Here is a 25,564-nt window from a genome sequence, read left to right as displayed (position 1 = left end):
GAAAAACATAAACGTGTAAAACTAACATGAACTTACATGTAAAGTAGAAACAATAAGCTGCTCTAAATTCTGTTTGTTGTATGTAGTCTTAACTATACATGATATGATTGAAAATGATGATGTGAAACATCGAGATGCGTAACATTACAGTAAACAAGTGAGTCACGCAAAACTGTTTTATTCGTATTTGGCTTCAGGTGCTAAGGGCTGTTCATTTTCGTTCTTGATCTCCGATGCAAAATTTTTTTCCATTGCTTTCATACCAGCATATATCTATAAAAAAAATAACAGTCTCAGATTCTGCTGTTCACCATCACATTTTTGGAAATTTGTCGTAAGGTCTTATGGGACCAAACTGCTAAGGTGATCGGTCCTTAAGCTTACACACTACTTAATCTAATTCAAATTAACTTATATTAAGGACAACACACACACACCCATGCCCGAGGGAGGACTCGAAACTCCGGCGGGGGGGGGGGGGGGGGGGGGGGGGGGGGGGAACTCCCGTGGACCATGACAAGGCGCCCAAACCGCGGCTACACCGCGCGGCACCATAACATTTCTGTCGTTCATCAACACACTTTATGGGACTCTGAATTTTCTTCTCTTCACAGTTACATAGTGCGTTTGTTAGGGCTAAGGGAAACAGAAGAAAAAGTTGTTGGAAGGGCTCTATTTTGGAATGGATTGGCCATGCGGCTTTGACAATGAAAACACGTTATCTCGTAATCTTGTTTCAAATATATTTATGGGGGAGACGGGAGTGCTGAAAATTGAATCCCTTCCGTACTGTTTCTTTACTGATTTCTGTTCCGTTTTATAGGGTTGGGGAGCTTGAGAGGGATCACAATTTCATTATTGACGCGTTAGTTTTTTCCTCTTAAGTTACTGGTACAGCAGCAGAAATTGACGAAGATATTGGTTGAATATTCATCGTGATTTATTGTAATGTTTCTTGTATGTGTCTATATTCAATAAGTTGTAGAGTACCAGTGCAGAATACGGTAGTGTACGAGTGCCATCAATTTTCCATTCCCCAATATACAGATTTAAAATTTAAAAAAAGGACAAACTTCGAGCGGCAAAGATCGTAATTATATTGGTGGTGGACGACAGTAGCATTCGAGCGCCAAAGATTCAACAATAGTAGCAGTCCGCCACGAGAAGAGTCGGCGGTCGTCTGAAATAATGATTTAGTCGTTAAAACTGATGATATCGCTGTATGATTGTTTGGGTAAATCGTTCGAAAATAGTTGAACACGACCTAATGTGCAGTTGTAAAGAGCAGATGTCCAGAGGAGTGATCCAGAGTTAGTTGTCCGAGGAAGTTTTCAGAAGAAATCGAGCGGAACAGTTTCATACTGGGGCTTTCTCAGTGTAAGTGACGTACTGACAGTCACAATAAGCTGTAGCGGGGATAGTCTCAGCGAGGCAGTTGAGCTTGCAGTGGTCTGATTGTTTTAGTAATTAAAGGTCCGAGCATTTGCTGGCTCGAGATAACTGACTGATGTAACTCCACGAGTCTACACCAGTGAAATAGCGTTTAGTGATTCGCATTACGCACCACAGAATGACTAATGATGGAGATCTGGCTATGTAATGGCAAAAAGTGGTTTTCATTAATTTGTTGGATGATTGAAATATTTCCCAATGAGGACTGTGCTGAGACCAAGTGTTAAGTTTTGTATGTGATTGGATTTATGACCAAATGCTGAGGTGGATTGTTCCGTATATTCTAGTTAGCGTTTCTGTTCAGCAACTCAGAGGTAATTGTATGTTTCTGTAATTTTGTATACTTGGTTAGCGCGCTCTAAGAGAATCTGGATGTTTGTGCACTCTAAGAGGATAGTGTGTTGTGCCATTGGTGTGTTGAATAGCTTTACAGTTGTTGAGCGATAGTGACTCACTTGGCAACGTCCATGGATAAACAGGAGCTGGGAAATTTCGGAACAAAGCTACACGTTGATCGTGCAGTGATAATCGCATGTAAACTGACAAGACCTTTCCCATAACTATAAATAGAGGAATATTGTAACCATATATGCAAGCACATCACAGTTACACTTTTACTTAGAGAAGTGAAGAGGCGAGTGACTGTTATATTAGGTAAGAAATAGTGGGCCGCGATTTGCCAACGCCTGAAAAGGCTTAAATTTTGTTTGAATCGTGTAGCTTCAGGGCCGAATGTGATGAGATGTCACGTAGGATTTTTGCTTGTGCTTTTTTTAATTTTAAATCGGTATATTGGGGAATAGAAAATTGCTGGCACTCGTAACTACCGTCAACTTCTCATGTACTGACAAAATTAAAATAAAGTCGCAATACGTCAAAATAAAAAAAGAATTCGCGACTACTATTTAGAGTTATAGAAATTAATTTAAAGAGAAGATACTTTTAAAAGTTAAAAAAAGAAGTTTCAGTATAGATACATTATTAATTTGTTGTTGATTGCTAGAGAGACAGAAACAGTTTCAGAGATACACTAATTTATCATTACGTTGACTTGATGATACAGCAGTATAATAAATACAGTTACGACACTTGCTGGTGTGAAAGCTTTTATCGTTTAACAGCTGGGGCGACACTAGCGTTTCCAAACGGTGAGAAAGCAGATAGTCACATGTGTCGAAGGATAACGTATGTTTAATTTTTTTTATGATAAAGTAAAGAAATAATTGTTATATTTCTGTCTTCCATGCATTACTTAATTACCAAAGGACACGACTTATCGTGAAATGAATCTAAAAAGAGCTGAATTTCACTGATTTAATGACATAAGCTACAACTTGTTCGTGAAGAAATACCTTTGAATTTGTGAATAATTACAGCTTGCTTCGCTGACAACAAGAATATGTAAATACGTATTCCATGCCCAACAAGCATATACTTTGTTGTTGTCTGTTCTTACTGCGACAGGCACTACGTAAAAACATTATGGACTAATGATTCGACCGTTCTTAGTCTTCATTCAACTTCCTGATACACGAATATTATTGTAAACATAATTAATTTTGCTTCAAAACGATAATATGTTGAAGATTGTTGCCGTTTATGGCTCATATGTAGCAGTAATTCTGGGATTGGTTTGTTCACTGATACAGAAGAGTTTTATTGCTATTCGACGTTTTATTATAAAGTCCGTGCAGTTTCCCCTTCAGCTACATGTGCGGTGACGTATTTGGTGAGTAAAATAATGTCGGCATTACCTTTAATACCGGTTTACTACGTTCCACATTCATAGATTTGGCTGGGAGTGCAGGGAAAAAAACTTTGCAATGTTGGGTAGATCTATGCGTTTTTCTGTAAAAGATCAGCTCTTCCGGTGTTTACTGAAAATTTTTTGTTAATAAAGGTGAATGACATTCTTCAACATGTTTGTTGTTGTTGTTTTGATCTTCAGTCCTGAGATTGGTTTGATGCAGCTCTCCATGCTACTCTATCCTGTGCAAGCTTCTTCATCTCCCAGTACCTACGGCAACCTACATCCTTCTGAATCTGCTTAGTGTATTCATCTCTTGGTCTTCCTCTACGATTTTTACCCTCCACGCTGCCCTCCAATGCTAAATTTGTGATTCCTTGATGCCTCAAAACATGTCCTACCAACCGATCCCTTCTTCTAGTCAAGTTGTGCCACAAACTTCTCTTCTCCCCAATCCTATTCAATACCTCCTCATTAGTTACAGGATCTACGCACCTTATCTTCAGCATTCTTCTCTAGCACCACATTTCGAAAACTTATAGTCTCTTCTTGTCCAAACTGGTTATCGTCCATGTTTCACTTCCATACATGGCTACACTCCATACAAATACTTTGAGAAACGACTTCCTGACACTTAAATCTATACTCGATGTTAACAAATTCCTCTTCTTCAGAAACGCTTTCCTTGCCATTGCCAGTCTACATTTTATATCCTCTCTACTTCGACCATCATCAGTTATTTTACTCCCTAAATAGCAAAACTCCTTTACTACTTTAAGTGTCTCATTTCCTAATCTAATCCCCTCAGCATCACCCGATTTAATTTGACTACATTCCATTATCCTCGTTTTGCTTTTGTTGATGTTCATCTTATATCCTCCTTTCAAGACACTGTCCATTCCGTTCAACTGCTCTTCCAAGTCCTTTGCTGTCTCTGACAGAATTACAATGTCATCGGCGAACCTCAAAGTTTTTACTTCTTCTCCATGAATTTTAATACCTACTCCGAATTTTTCTTTTGTTTCCTTTACTGCTTGCTCAATATACAGATTGAATAACATCGGGGAGAGACTACAACCCTGTCTCACTCCTTTCCCAATCACTGCTTCCCATTCATGCCCCTCGACTGCCATCTGGTTTCTGTACAAATTGTAAATAGCCTTTCGCTCCCTGTATTTTACCCCTGCCACCTTCAGAATTTGAAAGAGAGTATTCCAGTTAACGTTGTCAAAAGCTTTCTCTAAGTCTACAAATGCTAGTAACGTAGGTTTGCCTTTTCTTAATCTTTCTTCTAAGATAAGTCGTAAGGTTAGTATTGCCTCTCGTGTTCCAACATTTCTACGGAATCCAAACTGATCTTCCCCGAGGTCCGCTTCTATCAGTTTTTCCATTCGTCTGTAAAGAATTCGCGTTAGTATTTTGCAGCTGTGACTTATTAAACTGATAGTTCGGTAATTTTCACATCTGTCAACACCTGCTTTCTTTGGGATTGGAATTATTATATTCTTCTTGAAGTCTGAGGGTATTTCGCCTGTCTCATATATCTTGCCCACCAGATGGTAGAGTTTTCTCATGACTGGCTCTCCCAAGGCCATCAGTAGTTCTAATGGAATGTTGTCTACTCCCGGGGCCTTGTTTCGACTCAGGTCTTTCAGTGCTCTGTCAAACTCTTCACGCAGTATCTTATCTCCCATTTCATCTTCATCTACATCCTCTTCCATTTCCATAATATTGTCCTCAAGTACATCGCCCTTGTATAAACCCTCTATATACTCCTTCCACCTTTCTGCCTCCCCTTCTTTGCTTAGAACTGGGTTGCCATCTGAGCTCTTGATATTCATACAAGTGGTTCTCTTATCTCCAAAGGTCTCTTTAATTTTCCTGTAGGCAGTATCTATCTTACCCCTAGTGAGACAAGCCTCTACATCCTTACATTTGTCCTCTAGCCATCCCTGCTTAGCCATTTTGCACTTCCTGTCGATCTCATTTTTGAGACGTTTGTATTCCTTTTTGCCTGCTTCATTTACTGCATTTTTACATTTTCTCCTTTCATCAATTAAATTCAATATTTCTTCTGTTACCCAAGGATTTCTATTAGCCCTCGTCTTTTTACCTACTTGATCCTCTGCTGCCTTCACTACTTCATCCCTCAGAGCTACCCATTCTTCTTCTACTGTATTTCTTTCCCCCATTCCTGTCAATTGTTCCCTTGTGCTCTCCCTGAAACTCTCTACAACCTCTGGTTATTTCAGTTTATCCAGGTCCCATCTCCTTAAATTCCCGCCTTTTTGCAGTTTCTCCAGTTTCAATCTGCAGTTCATAACCAATAGATTGTGGTCAGAATCCACATCTGCCCCTGGAAATGTCTTACAATTTAAAACCTGGTTCCTAAATCTCTGTCTTACCATTATATAATCTATCTGATACCTTCTAGTATCTCCAGGATTCTTCCAGGTATACAACCTTCTTTTATGATTCTTGAACCAAGTGTTAGCTATGATTAAGTTATGCTCTGTGCAAAATTCTACAAGGCGGCTTCCTCTTTCATTTCTTCCGCCCAATCCATATTCACCTACTATGTTTCCTTCTCTCCCTTTTCCTATTGACGAATTCCAGTCACCCATGACTATTAAATTTTCGTCTCCCTTCACTACCTGAATAATTTCTTTTATCCCGTCATACATTTCATCTATTTCTTCATCATCTGCAGAGCTAGTTGGCATATAAACTTGTACTACTGTAGTAGGCATGAGCTTTGTGTCTATCTTGGCCACAATAATGCGTTCACTATGCTGTTTGTAGTAGCTAACCCGCACTCCTATTTTTTTATTCATTTTTAAACCTACTCCTGCATTACCCCTATTTGATTTTGTATTTATAACCCTGTAATCACCTGACCAAAAGTCTTGTTCCTCCTGCCACCGAACTTCACTAATTCCCACTATATCTAACTTTAACCTATCCATTTCCCTTTTTAAATTTTCTAACCTACCTGCCCGATTAAGGGATTTGACATTCCACGCTCCGATCCGTAGAACGCCAGTTTTCTTTCTCCTGATAACGACGTCCTCTTGAGTAGTCCCCGCCCGGAGATCCGAATGGGAGACTATTTTACCTCCGGAATATTTTACCCAAGAGGACGCCATCATCATTTAATCATACAGTAAAGCTGCATTTCCTCGGGAAATTTTACGGCTGTAGTTTCCCCTTGCTTTCAGCCGTTCGCAGTACCATCACAGCAAGGCCGTTTTGGTTAATGTTACAAGGCCAGATCAGTCAATCATCCAGACTGTTGCCCCTGCAACTACTGAAAAGGCTGCTGCCCCTCTTCAGGAACCACGTGTTTGTCTGGCCTCTCAACAGATACCCCTCCGTTGTGGTTGCACCAACGGTACGGCCATCTGTATCGCTGAGGCACGCAAGCCTCCCCACCAACGGCAAGGTCCATGGTTCATGGTTCAACATGTATTCATACGTTACAAGAGAACCGTAAAGGAACAGTCCGTTAATCGACAGTTTCATACAGTTTTTTAGTTATTGTCGATTTTTATGGCACGATATACACTCTCCGTTGTAAAAACTATTTTACAAATCAATATAAATCATAGGATTCGAAATCATCTGATTTGTCGCGGCTGGTGTATTAGACAGTGATGGTAACATTTTATATCTAAAAGAAAATAGCTGATTAAGGAAATATTATCAATACTGGTGATGGATATTTAACGAAGTAATTTAGAGTAAATTGCAAGAAAAATATTAAGCAGAAAATAAATGAAATATTTTATAGCGAAAAAAAAATCAGGGCGAAATGTTGTCGAGAATTCTGCATTGTTGACTCAGTGTAATTAATTCCTTGGATTGAAATGGTTGACATTTATTCGTAGTCTGAGGAGAAGCAGCATCATTATGAATTATATGTACATCGTAAGTAAAGAAAATTACTTAAGCAGTAGGTTTTCTGTGAATCAGTTAGCTCTGAGTGACACGTGATTATTGGCTTTTATATTTAAGTACTGAAATGTATAGTTACGTAACGTGATTTTCGCCTAAGATAAGATATACTGACTGCGGATTCCTATGCGGTATTTTCATATGGTTTTATTTTACAATATCAGTATTGAGAGTAATTCTTAATAGATTTTATTTTTAATAAATTACAAAAGACTACATCGTGTTAAAAGGGCATAGGCCTCATTCATAAGTAATTTTGTTGAGGTCAGTTGGTAGATAATACGCAGATAATATTTTGTGTTGTTTCTTCTTAGACTTCAACGAATTGTTTACCACTGCGTGTTGCTTCGTAGAACACGAAAGTCAAGATTCTACAACATTACATCATTCAGTAAAGCATTTAACAAATGTTCTCTACTCTTTCTTTACAAGTCCAGCTACGTATTTGCAACTTAATAAAGACAGCGGGTCAGTAGGTAGTCCGGTTGATATACGGCGCACAGTTGCTTGTACGAAATTTAAATCAAATAAAAACAGATTTGTGCTGCAACGGAGTAAGTTCATGTTTATGGGCATATACCCAAGCCACATTTCTTTACATGCGCATGCACCTTATAAGCGTTGTTTACTGATTCGGTTGTGAAACATTGTTCGCTAACTTCTTGCAAAACAGCACTGGAAATACCGATCGTTGCCGTTGTATATAGTAGGTATTCGCATGATGCGTCACGAAAGAAGCATCGACTCTGTAGTTCCCAGATGTTGCTATTTACGTCAGAAAGTGCAAGCTTCACATTTAGGCTTAATTTTTTGCGTATGGTGCTACGGGAAAACGCTTATGTGCCATTGGTAAGTACTGCATATCGTACAATTGTAATTCTTATTTGCTTAATAGTCTTCGTGCAAGATGATTTTGAGCTTCCTGCTTAGATGCATTTCAGTTTCTTTTACTTGAATATTAAGCCGACTATGATAGTTTATCCTATCCCCACCGACCCGCTTTCTTGGAATATAACAACTGGTTATGGGATTTGTGAGAAATGTGTTGTAAGATTCACGTTGTAACTGAACTCAAGTATCGAAATCTCCAATTCAGCTACATGGCTAAAATTCAGGGTGATTATAATTAAAGTTAAACTTTCAAAACGCTGTAGAAATAACACCACTGGTCAGACTGACGTCAAATTGCAACGGAATATTATCGGAGAAAGGGGAAAACGTGCGGCAGAAGAAAAAAATAGTGTCAAAATTGATCAATAGATGGCACTGTGTGTGTCAGAATACGTAAATGAAAACACCTGTCTTGCGACAACCCATTAAAGTTGGTATAAACACGACGGGTACACGGCTTTTCCTCTTTTCGGGTCTGCGACGTTCGCCATGACTGTCTCAATGCAGGATCGCGCTCTGCCTGTACAGCTGTTATACAAGAATGGCGACAGTGCACAAATCGCTCGCCAGAAGTTCCGTACACTGAAGGGTTTGAAAAAAAGGTTTTGATCCGATGACTGCCGTAGGTCTGGAGAAAATGATTCGGAAATTCGAAAAGAGGGGTTCTTTTGGTGTGCAACCTAGTAGACGGAGGAAACGAATTAATTCCGGTCAGTGGAAGCAGTGGCCACAGCACTGCAGGAAGAGACTACTGGTGATGGGCAAACGTGTAGTGCACGGAGAACTGCCCGAAGCACCCGTGAGCACGGGGTGTAAAATCCTACGGAACATGCTTCTTTGCTATCCGTTCAAAAATACCCATGTGCAAGAGTTGCTTCCTGTTGACCTGCCAGCAGGAGGGACCTTTGTTTTAGAATTCCTTGCTCGCATGGAAGCGGACAATGATTGGCCGTGGAAGATTTTGTGGGCAGACGAAGCACACTTCCCATCTGACAGGATATGTCATTACACAGAATTGTCGAATATGGGCAATGGAAGATCCACACGCAAATCAGCCAGTACCATTTCATCCTGAAAAGGTCACAGTTTGGTGCGGGTTTTCGGCATCATTTATCATAGGGCCATATTTTTTTCGAAGAGACAGGTGCTTCCGGTCCTTTTACCTGTACCTTCACTGGTAAGCTCTGTGAGCGTCTTTTGCGAAACCACGTAATTCCAGGTCCCCAACATCGTGGATGTGAGGATGGGGTCATTTTTATGAAAGATGGCGCACCTCCGCGCATTGCAAACCCAATTAAGCAGCTGCTGCAGCGCCTTTTGGGAAATGCTATAATTATCAGACGCCATTTGCCTACAGCCTGGGCGTCCCGATCACCTGATCTTAATCCGTGTGACTTCTGGCTGTGGGGCTATCTGAAAGATGTTGTGTTCAGTGTACTGATTGCAAACATAGCTGCACTGAAGGCACGCATTGCGCAACACATTCTGAACGTGACCCCGGAAACACTTCGATCAGTTGTGGAACAAGGTGTTTCTCGATTTCAACTAGTTGCAGAAAACGGTGGACAGCATATTGAACATGTTTTGCGCCAGTCACACGGAAATTAATAATCTTATTTGCTTTTGTTTGATGCTTTTTATGCGGTTTTTGGCCTCAGAACAATTAAAAACCGATGTGAGTGATGTTTTTTTCAAAAATGGCTCTGAGGACTACGGGACTTAACTTCTGAGGTCATCAGTCCCCTAGAACATAGAACTACTTAAACCTAACTAACCTAAGAACATCACACACATCCATGACCGAGGCAGGATCCGAACCTGCGGCCATAGCGGTCGCGCGTTTCCAGACTGTAGCGCCTAGAACCGCTCGGCCACCCCGGCCGGCAGTGATGCTTTTTATGCGGTGTTTGGCCTCAAGACAATTAAAAACCGATTTTTCCCATCCGATGTGATACTACCTTGTCGTGGTGAATGGGCTTAAATAACTGACAGTATCTTACCTGTACGCCTATTCATACAGAGTAGTATGGTTTGTTTGACGTCAAACGTACACCTTAGGCATTTTATATGATTCATTTGTCATTTATTTTTAGGTTACCAGTTTCAACGATACAGTACGTCATCTTCAGGCCGGCTTCAATCGAGTAACCTTCGTGTTACAAAATACAGCAGCACTTGTAACTGGTCTCGTAACGATTATTACGGGCATGCGTGCTCTTTGGACAACTCTCAGCACGCGTGCTCATACGATTGAAACAGGCCTGAAGATGACGTATTGTATTGTCGAAACTAATAGCCTAAAAATAAAACCTAAATAACGGCGAGTGGTATTGTTTTATTGGATATTGACCAGCCGTAGCCCCAAACTCCAGCAGAAGATATAGTTACATTCGCTATTAAATTATGGTGCTTAATAGCCTAAAGATAAAACCTAAATAACGGCGATTGGTATTGTTTTATTGGATATTGACCATCCGTAGCCCCAAACTCCAGCAGAAGATGTAGTTACATTCACTATTAAATTATGGTGCTTACAGCGCCATCTATTGCTACATTTTGTAACTATTTATTATACTTCTCTCATACTTTTTTCCCCTTCTCCGATACTATTCGTTGCAATTTGACGTCATTGTGACCAGTGGTGTTATTTCCACAGCTGTTTGAAAGCTTAACTTTAATTATTATCACCCTATATATTTTCCGATACTATGAGCAGCTTCGTTTCCTTATATTAGTTTTTCTTTTTAGTTTCTACTGCTGTAGAGTTGTTTTTGCCACAACCATTTCGATTTACTCCTGATTCATACGTATATACCCACTGCGTATCGCGGTCTCGACTTGATCTATTGTCCGCAGCTCGTGGTCGTGCGGTAGTGTTCTCACTTCCCACGCCCGGGTTCCCGGGTTCGATTCCCGGCGGGGTCAGGGATTTTCTCTGCCTCGTGATGACTGGGTGTTGTGTGATGTCCTTAGGTTAGTTGGGTTTAAGTAGTTCTAAGTTCTAGGGGACTGATGACCATAGATGTTAAGTCCCATAGTGCTCAGAGCCATTTGAACCATTTTTGAACTTGATCTATTTTCAAGGGTGAGTCACTGAGTCGCAAACTTTGATAGACACATAGGAGCCGCGTGTACCGGCCTGAAATTTACTTTCCTCTTCAGCATACTGCCCTTATAAACTTAAACAATTATCCCATCTTTCGACGAGGCGTGAAAAGTCTGTAGTACATAATTCGTGTTACAGTATTCGCATCTAACGAGCGACCTCTCGGGACACAAGACTATTTGGTTTCCAAATTTGCTGCAACCCACAAGACCGATGTTTCTTGGTGATGGCGATATACCCCTAGACGTGGAAACAACGTGCCATCACTGGATACCCAGGGCGGCCAGGACGCTCCTTGTTTGCGACATTTCCTTGTCCTTTGCTGAATTTCTGTACCCAATTGAATATAAATTTCCTTAAAATGCAGTTCTAACCATATACTCGCCGGATTCCTCTATTGACGTGCTCTACGGACAGTTCCTCGGCTCATAAAGATCACGTTGTTCTAGTCAGGCACACACTCGTAGTTCACCTGCAATCTTCGTCTAACTGCATATCATCAAACATTGGCCACGGAGCGATGTGTGAAAGCGACCTTCCACGCGACGCGTGCTGTCACTTGCTAGACAGTTTAGAGGCGCGGAATTTAAAACGATATGCCGTATTCTGGCTTTCGCGACTCATTTACTGACAAACCCTCGTAACTAAAGTGTACCTTCCGATACTGGGTTCGCTTCACTTACAACAAATATTTTTCTTTAAAAATGGTTCAAATGGCTCTGAGCACTGTGGGACTTAACATCTGAGGTCATCAGTCCCCTAGACTTAGAACTACTTAAACCTAACTAACCTAAGGACATCAGACACATCCATGCCAGAGGCAGGATTCGAACCTGCAACTGTAGCGGCCGCGCGGTTCCAGACTGAAGCGCCTAGAACCGCTCTGCCACACAGGCCGGCTATTTTTCTTTAGTCAGCACTATGTTTTGTGATCTCCATTACAGATGTAGAACTCTTTTAGCGATACTCGACTACATTCCTTTCCAAGAGGCACTAAAGAGCCAAAGAAACCGGCACAACTGCCTAATAACGTGTAGGGCCCCGCGAGCACGCAGAAATGCCGCACTCGACTAATGCTTGAAGTAGCGCTGGAGGGAATTGACGCCGTGACTTGTGCAGAACTGTCCATCAAAAATCCGTAATAGTATGAGGGGGTGGAGATTTCCAAACAGCAGATACGCTCAATAATGTTCATGTCTGGGGAGTCTGGTGGCCAGCGGAAGTGTTTAAACTCAGAAGAGTGTTCCTGGAGCCACGCTGCAGCAATTCTGGACATGTGGGGAGTCGCATTATCCTGCTGGGATTGCCCAAGTCCTTAGGAATGCACAATGGACATGAATGGATACAGGTGATCAGAAACGATGCTTACGTACGTGTGACCTGTCACAGTCATATCAAGACGTATCAGAGGTCAACAGTGAATTTCGGTGTTGACAGGCCAGGCCTGGTGAGGCGTAAAGCTTTGTGTCGTGTAGCCATCAAGAGCATACGAATGGGTCTTCGGCTTCGAAAGCCCATATCGATGATGTATTGTTGAATGGTTCGCATGCTGACACTTGTTGATGGCCCAGCGCTGAAATCTGCAGCAATTTGCGGAAGGGTTGCACTTCTGTCACGTTGAATGATTCCCTTCAGTCGACGTTGGTCCCGTTCTTGTAGGACGTTTTTTCGGCGGCAGCGTTGTCGGATTCTGATGTTTTACCGGATGCATGATATTCACGCTGCACTCGTGAAATGATCTTACGGGAAAACCCCAACTTCATCGCTACCGCGGGTGTGCTGTGTCTCACCGTCGTGTGCTGACTATAACACCACGTTCAAATTCATTTAAATCTTGATAACCTGCCATTGTAGCAGCAATAACCGATATAACAACTGTGCCAACACTTGTTGTCTCATTTATGCGTTACCTACTGCAGCGCCTTAATCTGGCTGTTTACATATCTCTATATTTGAATACGCTTACCTATACCAGTTTCTTTGTCGCTTCAGTGTATATTTCGTTTATTTATATGTAGGTGACTATAATACCTGTGACTTGAACTATTTTCTCTCCTTGTAGTAAATGTCCTTAATCAAAACTGTGTTATTTACGTTTTCATAAGAATTTCGCCAGTCAAATGACGTCATAAACTCCATGTTGTTTACGTTGTCTGTTGCATGTTAACTGCGTCACTGTCCAAAGCGGACAGCAGTTTAAAAATTGTCTCTTCATTCCAATAAGGGAGCCAAATGTAAGGCACAAACATGCCTTAGCTAAGCGAGCACTAAGCGCACAAATCATTCGCACATGATACTATCGGAGCAAGGTGAGCTTCGTTGTTTGGCCAGTATTCCATCGTATCAATATGAATGTCATCCCTTTCCAGCGTCCATTTCACTGCTATGTCACCGAACAGTGTTGTAGCTATGTAGCAACTGGAGAGATTTGACTTTCTAATCTAGGTACAACAGCTCGTGCTTTGGTATTTGAATCATAGGTTTCATTTCTGTTGCTGTAAGAAATTTTCATGATCAATACTCGTACTTGCTCCCTATGGGGAACAGTGTGAATGTGTAAGGTCTCCGATCACCAGACTCTGAGAAATGTCTCGCGAAGTCTGTGGCGATCCATTTCCCGGATCAGTGTTTTAGGAGAGGATTTATGTAAAATCGGTCTAAAATGTTGAAAATTTTTTGCCTCCAGATATTTCTGTAACATGTTAGAAGTATTGTCTCCAGTTTTCAGATTTTATTTCGTGTTGCAAACAATGAAAAATCTGTCTTGTTTCAGTGAATGTACAGTGTCGCACCCTTTTTCTACACGACTCTGTCCTTCTTTGCGATATTTTATTATTTCCTGCCATCAGAGAAGACTAATAACACCGTTTAGAAGTGATGCCCGAAGACATTACTTTGCTCATATACTATTGTTAAAATTTTCGCATATGATGCTTGTCTAGTGTTCAGCGACGACAACACTGGAAGATTCAGGACCCTGACCCTTACAAGACCAGGTTTTGATGAAGGCTGCTTCATTGTAAACCAGCTGAAGAAGACTGAAGATGTACGTATTGCTAGTTCGGAAATGTCAGTGAAGGATATCGCCAGAAGGGGACGCCAGATGGATCAGACTAGAAGAAAAGAGCTAATTAAGACCAAAAACGAACGATTTCTCAGTGTTTAAGGAACTTTTCCTTCTGGAGAATTACAGATAAAAATGTGTAATTTGCTATGGAATTTGTACATACTATAACACATCTTCCTGTGGTAATTTATCAAATGCAATACTGTTAAATTTCCTTAATTTTTTTAAATAAAAATTGCTGCTTCTCATACATATGAGTCTTTAAAAAATTGTACGAGAATTTTTAGACTGACATGAAGAACTGGTACACAGATTTTCTTATCTAAGTACTATAAGTAACCTACCAGAGTTGTAAAGTGATAAGTAAAGTAACCAATGAGAAAATGTTTGTCGTGCGATGTAATGTGTTCTCAAAGTACCCCGCAACGTCCTGATCAAATCGTATGACAAAGAAAATTGAAATAACATAATGGCAATTCAATTATCTCTCAAACAGTAAATTTACATTAGCTTATACGTACCCACGTACTGTCTCATGCTTCTCCTTGGCGGCCCGTTTGGAACGACTAGAGGAGAGTACTGTACGAGAGGCAGTCACGAAGTGTTATCCCCTCAAAAAAATGAAGCTGGATAATTATTCTTTTCTTGTGCTTTCGCGTATATGTCGGCAGTCCTGGTATGCACTGAAATTCCCCAGCCCCTTCGCAAAGTACCATAGCACTCCACTAGAGGAGACAAAAAATGGCGCAGCCCATTGATAAAACGGAATACCGTTCAACAATTTTCGGCAGCGGCGAAAATGTTACAACTGCGTCAGGCCAATGCAAATGAGTTTTTAGTCGTACATATAGGTCTCGCACAGCTACAATATTTTGCCAGCATCCGAAAACATACGGCCGCACGATAATGCACTTTCACAATGAATTTTATTTTTTTCTCCTCTAGCGGCGTGTTACAATAGTATGAGCCGAGATTTAATTGTGTAGCGATGTGTATCAAACCTGGACATGAACATATAAACAATCAGAAAAATCAATTACGTAACTTTTTTCAAGAAGATAATTAAAACTGTTAACTACGTTTCTAAATTGTGTCTGCACCGAATTCCCTCCTTTCCTTTCTCTCTCTCGCCGTGATCAAGAGAAAAACACAACACTAAAACTCCACATGACCATAATTTCCTACACACAACAGCAGTACTTTATGTTCGGCGGTAGAACCTATCGATAGGGACCTACCAATCAATAGTGCTATATGATTTTACTTTTAACCTCGAAGTAAGAACGTAATAGTGTTACACAGGATCAGGGTTGGGGATTGGAAGAAATCAATCGCTTAAAAGATCACATGAAGTATGTTTTACAGTTTCTTAGGTGCCGTAAGACCACTGAAACGTAGCAATTACTGGCAAAAAAAGCTTCGCTGACTAAAATGGAAAAAAATAAACGCCTATGAATCTGTAAATCAAATCTGTTCCGACGGAAGATGCTGGAGACGTAACGTTAGCCTATTTAAACACGGATATGGCAGTCAAGAACAATGCAAGCATTCCTCCTACGACATTTACGAAATCGCGAATGCTTAAATTCGGATGGGCAGGCATCTATTTGAAAGCAACTCCTTACTAATCCAGAGAGTTAAAAATGTGCCTTCCGCAGTCGACCGTAAGTATAGGGGCTTCTCTTAAATGACAATTTTTCAAATTTTTGATAGTTTTTCTTGGGTTGTCCCTCACTTTGGTTCCATTACATGTAAATACGAGCTCTGTGAAATTTGTGACAGTTAGATGACGGAAAAGATGCCTCTGCGTCTTCAAAACCGGAAAATGTAGAGAAAAAGAAAACCAAATGTTTCGCAGAATATCTTGAATGAGGCATGTGAAGATGTTTGTCAGGTGTCCAGATGAAATGTCGCGTGTGGCAGAAATCTTTTCCCAGGCTCCTCTCATCGAGTATTCTTTATTCATTACGACCATAGCTCAGGTATCGCTATTTAAAATTTTTGACTCATGTAGACTTGTTGCAGCAGCAGTCGTCGCTCGTATTGCCTGTGACTGGCACCAGCGCAGGTACACTGCGTATATCGAAGAAGTCACGACCTTACTTTAGACATAAACAGTTAGACTTACACAGATATTTGGCTTTCATGTTTATCTCTGGGGTATACTGTGCCACAATTAAATTAAAAATAGTTGCCACCCCTTTACGTCCGACCGAGGTTCTCTGGAGATTCCCCGTGGTTTTAAGGCAAATGCTGTAACTGGACATTCCCTCCCAAATATTCTCAATTGAGACTCCCTCTGACCTAACTCGTCTCGCCTGGTGCTTGGCTAAAATTCTCTGATCTAAAATAGACCAGAACTCGATCATCACAATTTTTCTTAAGGGGCAGAGAATGAAACCTACGCCTTGGACAGGGCTTCTGGTAGAACTCAGTCTCTTGGGCCTGGGCGTCCAGTATCCTTATTTTGTGACGAGCTTGGCTAGATCTTGTAATATTTCTGGTTGTTTGGCCCCTACCGTTACCTGCCAAATCTGAAACATGACGCAGGTTTCTTGGCAGACAATCATGTCAGTCAGATGATTTTGTATAATATTGGATGAATTTATCTGTGTCGTGATCACAACCTCGGTGCGTGGTCAAAAAATGAAATAATTGAGAAATACGCTTCTCGTCTCCCATTGGCTGTCCGGAATATTTCCTTATATGTATGTATTCGCTTTTCTGGCTTCCAATTGGCTTTCATTCGAGAATAGACTCCAGAACGGCCTTACATAAAGTAGTCAGCATATACAAAGTGTACGAGAATTGTTGCGACGAACTTCGAAGGGCAAACTTAGTACACTGATGGACCGTGTGCGGAATGTCTCGTAATGTTGTTTATTATTCAGTGATCGAGACGGAGTGCCACGATTGCCAATGGAGAAGATGGATGCTATGTCATCTTGGTTGACGATAGTTTCGGACAGGGGTTTTTCCTGAGCAATTCATTTTTCTCCTGTATACAACGTTGAGGATTTTAGAGGTTTCCAGAAGAAAAATAAACTGCAAATGGAAACCCATGTCTGAAATCGTCACCGACTGAAGAAACGGAGCAATACATTCGTAAGAACCAATGCCTTTCTACATAGCAGCTAGCTCCAGCTCCTCCACTGGCGACAATGCGAGACATTCTGCACACGGTCCATCAGTGTACACAGTCACGTTTCCTGCCGAGGGGTGGCCTAGTTGCAGGCGCTGGGGCCTACAACTCCCCTGTACTGTCGTTTGATGACGTTTCTGGCCACGGGTTCCGGCTCTCGATTTTTTCTTAAGACACCTTCTACAAGTTTGTCGTAGTGTTTGAGGTACACCCTATATAGGTGTACATATTGTGATCATGTATTTTAAAGTACGGATTTTAATTACATTTTAGTTCAATTATTATTCAACACAACTGTAAATACGAGAGATACGTATTTCACATTATTATGGAAATGGAAGAGGATGTAGACGAAGATGAAATGGGAGATACGACACTGTGTGAAGAGTTTGACAGAGCACTGAAAGACCTAAGTCGAAACAAGGCCCCGGTAGTAGACAGTATTCCATTAGAACTACTGACAGCCTTGGGAGAGCGATTCCTGACAAAACTCTACCATCTGGTGAGCAAGATGTATGAGACAGGCGAAATAACGTCAGACTTCAAGAAGAATATAATAATTCCAATCCCAAAGAAAGCAGGTGTTGACAGATGTGAAAATTACCAAACTATCAGTTTAGTAAGTCACAGCTGCAAAATACTAACGCGAATTCTTTGCAAACTAATGGAAAAACTGGTAGAAGCGGACCTCGGGGAAGATCACTTTGGATTCCATAGAAATACTGGAACACGTGAGGCAATATTGACCTTACAACTCACTTTAGAAGGAAGATTAAGGAAAGGCAAACCTACGTTCCTAGCATTTGTTCCTAGCTTTGACAATGTTGACTGGAATACCGTCTTTCAGATTCTAAAGGTGGCAGGGTAAAATACAGGGAGCGAAAGGCTATTTACAATTTGTACAGAAACCAGATGGCAGTTATAAGAGTCGAGGGGCATGAAAGGGAAGCAGTGGTTGGGAAAGGAGTGAGACAGGGTTGTAGCCTCTCCCCGTTGTTATTCAATCCGTATATTGATCAAGCAGTAAAGGAAACAAAAGAAAAATTCGAAGTAGGTATTAAAATCCACGGAGAAGAAATAAAAACTTTGAGGTTCGCCGATGACATTGTAATTCTGTCAGAGACAGCAAAGGACTTGGAAGAGCAGTTGAACGGAATGGACAGTGTCTTGAAAGGAGGATATAAGATGAACATCAACAAAAGCAAAACGAGGATAATGGAATGTAGTCGAATTAAGTCGGGTGATGCTGAGGGAATTAGATTAGGAAATGAGACACTTAAAGTAGTAAAGGAGTTTTGCTATTTGGGGAGCAAAATAACTGATGATGGTCGAAGTAGAGAGGATATAAAATGTAGACTGGCAATGGCAAGGAAAGCGTTTCTGAAGAAGAGGAATTTGTTAACATCGAGTATAGATTTAAGTGTTAGGAAGTCGTTTCTGAAAGTATTTGTATGGAGTGTAGCCATGTATGGAAGTGAAACATGGACGATAACCAGTTTGGACAAGAAGAGAATAGAAGCTTTCGAAATGTGGTGCTACAGAAGAATGCTGAAGATTAGATGGGTAGATCACGTAACTAATGAGGAAGTATTGAATAGGATTGGGAATAAGAGGAGTATGTGGCATAACTTGACTAGAAGAAGGGATCGATTGGTAGGACATGTTCTGAGGCATGAAGGGATCACCGATTTAGTATTGGAGGGCAGCGTGGAGGGTAAAAATCGTAGTGGGAGACCAAAAGATGAATACACTAAGCAGATTCAGAAGCATGTAGGATGCAGCAGGTAGTGGGAGATGAAGAGGCTTGTACAGGATAGAGTAGCATGGAGAGATGCATCAAACCAGTCTCAGGACTGAAGACCGCAACAACATTATTCATGAATAGTAAAATGAATCCTGGTATCGCCAAATAAATTTTTGAAGTCACTGCCAATAGCCAAGCAGCCTATTAGGCTAATCATTTACAGCGATCCTCATTGCAGTGAAAGTGAGTGCCATCAACTGACAAACGACTGTGCGATGTCTTCTGCATAAGGGGCTGAGATGTAGGAGGTACAAGATTAGCAGAAAGAACTTTAGGTTCGTGTGCCTGAAACGTAAATGCCCACCCTGCAAAGGCCTCGTGAAATGTCTGGCTGTCACAACGACCCCAATCATCACGTTGTAGGCAGCAGTGGAGCTACAGATGTGCGCAGACTCACCTGATCTGTTGCCGGCGGCGAATGCGGACTGCAGCCAGGCGCGCAGCATCACGATGCCGCTGGCCTTGGCTCGGCCGTCGTCGCTGGGGAAGACCCGCGACCAGCGGCGCGTCTCCGCCACGTCGTACCGCCACAGGTCGGAGTAGACCTGCAACCGCGCGGGACGCCATTTAGTGGTCTCCGTGAGCCGGGGTTAAAGCACAGAAATGGCAGTGGCCCAAAACCATGAACCAAAACATTATGACACTTGCTTGATAGCGTGTTGGTCTGCACCTGAATGCAATACAACAGAGGTTCTAAGTGCCGTGTGTTCGACAAGACTTTGGTAGATGTGCCACAAGATACCTGCGCACAGATCAAGAAATTCTCGTAAATTACGGGCTTCTGGTCTCTGGGCATGCAACTGGAACCAGACACCATTTCAGTTATGTCCTGCTGGTTTTGGATTAGGTGAATTTAGTAGGTATCTGTGGCGTCGCAGCCGGCCGGAGTGGCCGAGCGGTTCTAGGCGCTGCAGTTTGGAACCGCGCGACAGCTACGGTGGCAGGTTCGAATCCTGCCTCGGGCAAGGATGTGTGTGATGTCCTTAGGTTAGTTAGGTTTAAGCAGTTCTAAGTTCTAGGGGACTGATGACCTCAGCTGTTAAGTCCCATAGTGCTCGGAGCCATTTGAACCATTTGTGGCGTCGCAAGTTATTACGCGATAACATTCAGTGCAACATAGCCCGCTGTATTTGAGCTTAGGAAGCTGCAAAGGTGTGTCTTAGCCGTGACCCATAAGCACAGCTGTCGCTGCTAGGCAGTGTGATAACGGCTCCTGCGACACTTCGAGCGACTGTATCTTCATACTTCCTACGAATCTAAATAAAACGCATTAAATGTGGACAGATTATTTCTAAATTTTATATACTAGTTTTTGTTATTCAGAAGAAGGCCTCCAAAAAATTTCAATGTCGTACATATTATAGTTTCGGAGATTCATAAAATTACCTAAAACACCCCAAACCGACACTTAGACTACAAAACTCAATTGGGAATAATAACAGTTTGTCTTTTACTATCATTTGAAATCACTACTATACTTCTCAAGGTGTACAATGATTTAATTGAGATCTGTATTTTCAAAACCTTAATTCTTTTTTCATTTTCATAGTATAAAATTCAGAAAAAATTATTATCTGTTCATTAGGTTGTGTGAGCAAATGAGAATGAGTGAGAGTGTGCATGTGTGACACACGTTAAAATTCAATATTATATTATGTACAACATTATGTATGTAGAACGTGGGAAAGTTGTGTTTCACCAACATTGCTGATGACGTATGTCTAGGTGTCATTGCTTTTATAAGAAGGCAGCCAGAATAGCTGTTTGTTAAGTAATCATTTTCTAAATTATTTTCAAGATTAATTTTGATTGCGTTTTGTTTTGTTAAACATTGTGGAAGACGCAAATGCTTTTCTGAATAGTGATACATGTTTGCTGTGTGGTCTTCTTACTCTCCGTAATGGCATAAGCTAAAGCAGTTAAAACAGTACTATAATCTGTGGGTATATTGTTGATGAATGAAGCGCTAATACATTTGATTGCGTATGGGGTTCTCCAGTTGTGATTTTCTCCATAAAACTTTGTCATCCAGGAATAGAATGCTGTAAAATCTTTCCCATCATCCAAGTAAAGTTGTGATTGGTAGGCACTGTTGCTTTAGTGAATGATTGTTCTGCTTTAGCTTATGCCATTACGGAGAGTAAGAAAACCACACAGCAAACATGTATCATGTTTTGCTGCGACAATGATCTCGAAGGATCATTTTGATTGGTGCGTCAGACTGATCAGCCAATCAGAATTAAGTACTTGCCGCACATAGCTAGAGAGAGGCAGTCTGAATGGGAGTCACTCGTCAGCTTCGGTATTCGAAGGACATGTTAAATGTGCTGTTTCTCATTACGTGTAAGATGAAGAAATATTGTGTTCCACGCGTTTAAAACTAGTTGCAAGGAAAGCCGTTGTAATTATGAATAGTTTGATAAAAGTTAAAAGTTTTGCAACTGCTTTGTTGGAATATTACAAGCGCGTGAACTTTGGGCCTTTGTAAAAATTCCGCGTGGCATGTTCCGCATTCATATGTGGAGTCTTTTGGCGAGCAGTTTATCTTAAAGAAAACCACTGAAAAGGACCGAATGTGAAACTCACTATTAGTAGTGGAACTATGACTGTGATATCGTGTAGTCAATCTGGTCGGACTATTTGTATTTCTGGCTGCTTTGCCTGTGAAGTTGTTGTATGAACTGAGAACTGAGAGTTGTAGATTCATTAGTTAAGTAAGTGTGGACTTGATGGGCGGTTTAAATGTGTGCTTGAGGAAATAAAAAAAAGACTTGATTTCGAATTTCGAACAATTTCTAATGACAGAAGCACCAACATTACAAGCGAATATGTATTATGAGATAGTTACAGGACAGCAGGCTACTAGAGTTTACGCGGACTTTGCAACGTGTGGATTTTTGCAGTTGAACAGTGCACAGTACGACGAACGAACGAAAATTTCAAACCCGCCCCGCTGCAATATCAAAGTGAGTTTACACTCATGCTTAACAAACCACTGTAGTATGATTCTGGTCTTGTGACAGGACAGCTACCTGCTGCAAGATGTTATCGCTGTCATAGTAGACATCAAGCATCAGTGGATGCAGATGATCCACATTAATGTCCATGTATTTTACAGATGTCATCGTGCCCTCCATTCCTATAATAGATTACTTGGAAGTCCAGTTGAATGGGGGGAGGGGGCGAAGGCATGCGGGAGGGGGTGGGGGTGAGGCTGGAAATCCGAGAGACTTGTATCATTACTATACGCCGGGAAAGACTACACTCCTGGAAATGGAAAACGTACACATTGACACCGGTGTGTCAGACCCACCATACTTGCTCCGGACACTGCGAGAGGGCTGTACAAGCAATGATCACACGCACGGCACAGCGGACACACCAGGAACCGCGGTGTTGGCCGTCGAATGGCGCTAGCTGCGCAGCATTTGTGCACCGCCGCCGTCAGTGTCAGCCAGTTTGCCGTGGCATACGGAGCACCATCGCAGTCTTTAACACTGGTAGCATGCCGCGACAGCGTGGACGTGAACCGTATGTGCAGTTGACGGACTTTGAGCGAGGGCGTATAGTGGGCATGCGGGAGGCCGGGTGGACGTACGGCCGAATTGCTCAACACATGGGGCGTGAGGTCTCCACAGTACATCGATGTTGTCGCCAGTGGTCGGCGGAAGGTGCACGTGCCCGTCGACCTGGGACCGGACCGCAGCGACGCACGGATGCACGCCAAGACCGTAGGATCCTACGCAGTGCCGTAGGGGACCGCACCGCCACTTCCCAGCAAATTAGGGACACTGTTGCTCCTGGGGTATCGGCGAGGACCATTCGCAACCGTCTCCATGAAGCTGGGCTACGGTCCCGCACACCGTAAGGCCGTCGCCCGCTCACGCCCCAACATCGTGCAGGCCGCCTCCAGTGGTGTCGCGACAGGCGTGAATGGAGGGACGAATGGAGACGTGTCGTCTTCAGCGATGAGAGTCGCTTCTGCCTTGGTGCCAATGATGGTCGTATGCGTGTTTGGCGTCGTGCAGGTGAGCGCCACAATCAGGACTGCATACGACCGAGGCATACAGGGCCAACACCCGGCATCATGGTGTGGGGAGCGATCTCCTACACTGGCCGTACATCACTGGTGATCGTCGAGGGGACACTGAATAGTGCACGGTACATCCAAACCGTCATCGAACCCATCGTTCTACCATTCCTAGACCGGCAAGGGAACTTGCTGTTCCAACAGGACAATGCACGTCCGCATGTATCCCGTGCCACCCAACGTGCTCTAGAAGGTGTAAGTCAACTACCTTGGCCAGCAAGATCTCCGGATCTGTCCCCCATTGAGCATGTTTGGGACTGGATGAAGCGTCGTCTCACGCGGTCTGCACGTCCAGCACGAACGCTGGTCCAACTGAGGCGCCAGTTGGAAATGGCATGGCAAGCCGTTCCACAGGACTACATCCAGCATCTCTACGATCGTCTCCATGGGAGAATAGCAGCCTGCGTTGCTGCGAAAGGTGGATATACACTGTACTAGTGCCGACATTGTGCATGCTCTGTTGCCTGTGTCTATGTGCCTGTGGTTCTGTCAGTGTGATCATGTGATGTATCTGACCCCAGGAATGTGTCAATAAAGTTTCCCCTTCCTGGGACAATGAATTCACGGTGTTCTTATTTCAATTTCCAGGAGTGTATATTAACAGATCTTAAAACTTGTTTGGTATAGAACAATTGAAGTAATAAATGAGAACTATGACTATACAGATCACTTTTCGATGCATGTGGAATATTAATCAACATGTAGACACTCATGGAAGGAATAGAAAAGCTGTGTACCATTTTTTCTCGGTAACCAATATTTACCGAACTATTGCTACTTTTTATAACCTCACAAATGAGATGTTATAACAACTTTAAACCAACTACTTCACAGGCAAAACGTTAACGTTATCAAGATTTAATGGAGCTGCTTCGTCTCAATGAAACATGAAGTTCGCAAGTCATGAAAACTATCAGTAATGGCCCAGCAAAAGAAGGTCGTAACTTAGTACTTCTTGCAGGCTTGGCTGTTAGAGGTACTCCACGAATGTTGTCGAGTGAGTGTGACATACTTCCAGTTTTCACCCTGAACTATCATTATGAACCATGCAGTCTGCAGTCCGGCCGTTTGTTTCGACGCCTGTGCGCAACTATTTGTTCTGCCCACAGTCAAAGATATTTTCTTTAACTAGAAAATCAATGTTTGATTTGGAATAGCTATTTTCGTCAGCAAATTATCTTTACTTTCCTCTGGTGACGTTTCCAAATGCATCAAAATGTCACCCTCTGCGGTGACAGGAAATGGCATCTATGACTGCTATGTGTTGGTTGCAACAGGATGGATATCAACCTACTTGCTAAGTCACCCTCAACACAGCAAGGGGCTCGGGACAGCAATCACTTACACGACTTCTTCGAGTAACCAATACATACTGTATAGGATACAGGTCCCAACATGTGAGCTACTGTTCCATGTAACGAATCGTCCGCTGTGTGAAGATACTGTATTCGTTTCCAGTATGAGTTGGTTGCTGACGGATCTTGCCGTCTTACGGTATCTGATCACCAACAACTGTACTGCAAAGTGACGTACGCAAACGGCTCACATACTTCCTAAGTCCTTTCATCTTCCGTTTATGGCGTCGGTATGCAAAAATGAAATGTTTTCGCTGTCTCTGATGTCCTGTATATTCTAATGAGAATAACTCTACCACTGAACAGATCACAGTAACTCACCCTCTGCCCTACTTTTCTTTTCGTGAGCAATCCTACAGCCGTTGAACCACTTTCTGCTGCTCTCAATATTATTCTATCTCGTCTTACCAGAAATTCCTACGAGCACCCAATTTCACTTCATTGTCTCTATACATTCTAAATTATCTCAAATTAAAATTTCATATTCCCTTCACAAAGAAGCTACACAGATCAATGAAACATTATTGTTATATTGTATGCTAACTAAGTATTTGCTAATAAGGTTGTAGAGTGTCAATTAAGTATTGTTATTAAGAAAATTTTAGTATTCATTTTTCATTAGTCTTGGATTTCCTCCAGGTGAAATATGGGAAATGAATATCTTTGTAGTATTTAATTCCTTGTGTTTTCTCATGACCGCCACTAGCAACATCGTAACTTTGTTGTTCACCTTTTCGGAAGAAAATTACTGTTCTTCATTTCTTTAATTGTTCAGTATTCCTTTGTGTACTGCAGTTTATGCATGTGAAGTACGTATTTGTTCTTCTGTTACTATAAAACGGGATATTGCAGCCTGACATTGCGCACTGGCCTTTAACTGCGGCGACAGAAGTAAGGAGACAATGAAAGTACATGGCCAACCTTCCCGTGGAGCTATACAGTATGCAGGCAAGATA

General features: G+C 42.0%; 1 protein-coding gene across 1 annotated transcript in view; it reads right to left on the bottom strand.

Annotated features, from left to right (window-relative positions):
• The window catches only part of LOC126419534 (uncharacterized), a 373,659-nt gene that overhangs the window by 189,610 nt on the left and 158,485 nt on the right, over positions 1 to 25,564 (bottom strand). Inside the window, exon 3 of the mRNA XM_050086723.1 lies at positions 19,561 to 19,708. Coding sequence (XP_049942680.1) covers positions 19,561 to 19,708 — 148 coding nt within the window. The remainder of the gene's footprint in view (positions 1 to 19,560; positions 19,709 to 25,564) is intronic.

Source organism: Schistocerca serialis, chromosome 9, assembly GCF_023864345.2.
Source record: "Schistocerca serialis cubense isolate TAMUIC-IGC-003099 chromosome 9, iqSchSeri2.2, whole genome shotgun sequence".
NCBI lineage: Eukaryota > Metazoa > Arthropoda > Insecta > Orthoptera > Acrididae > Schistocerca > Schistocerca serialis.
This window is presented reverse-complemented; position numbering and strand designations above follow the sequence as displayed.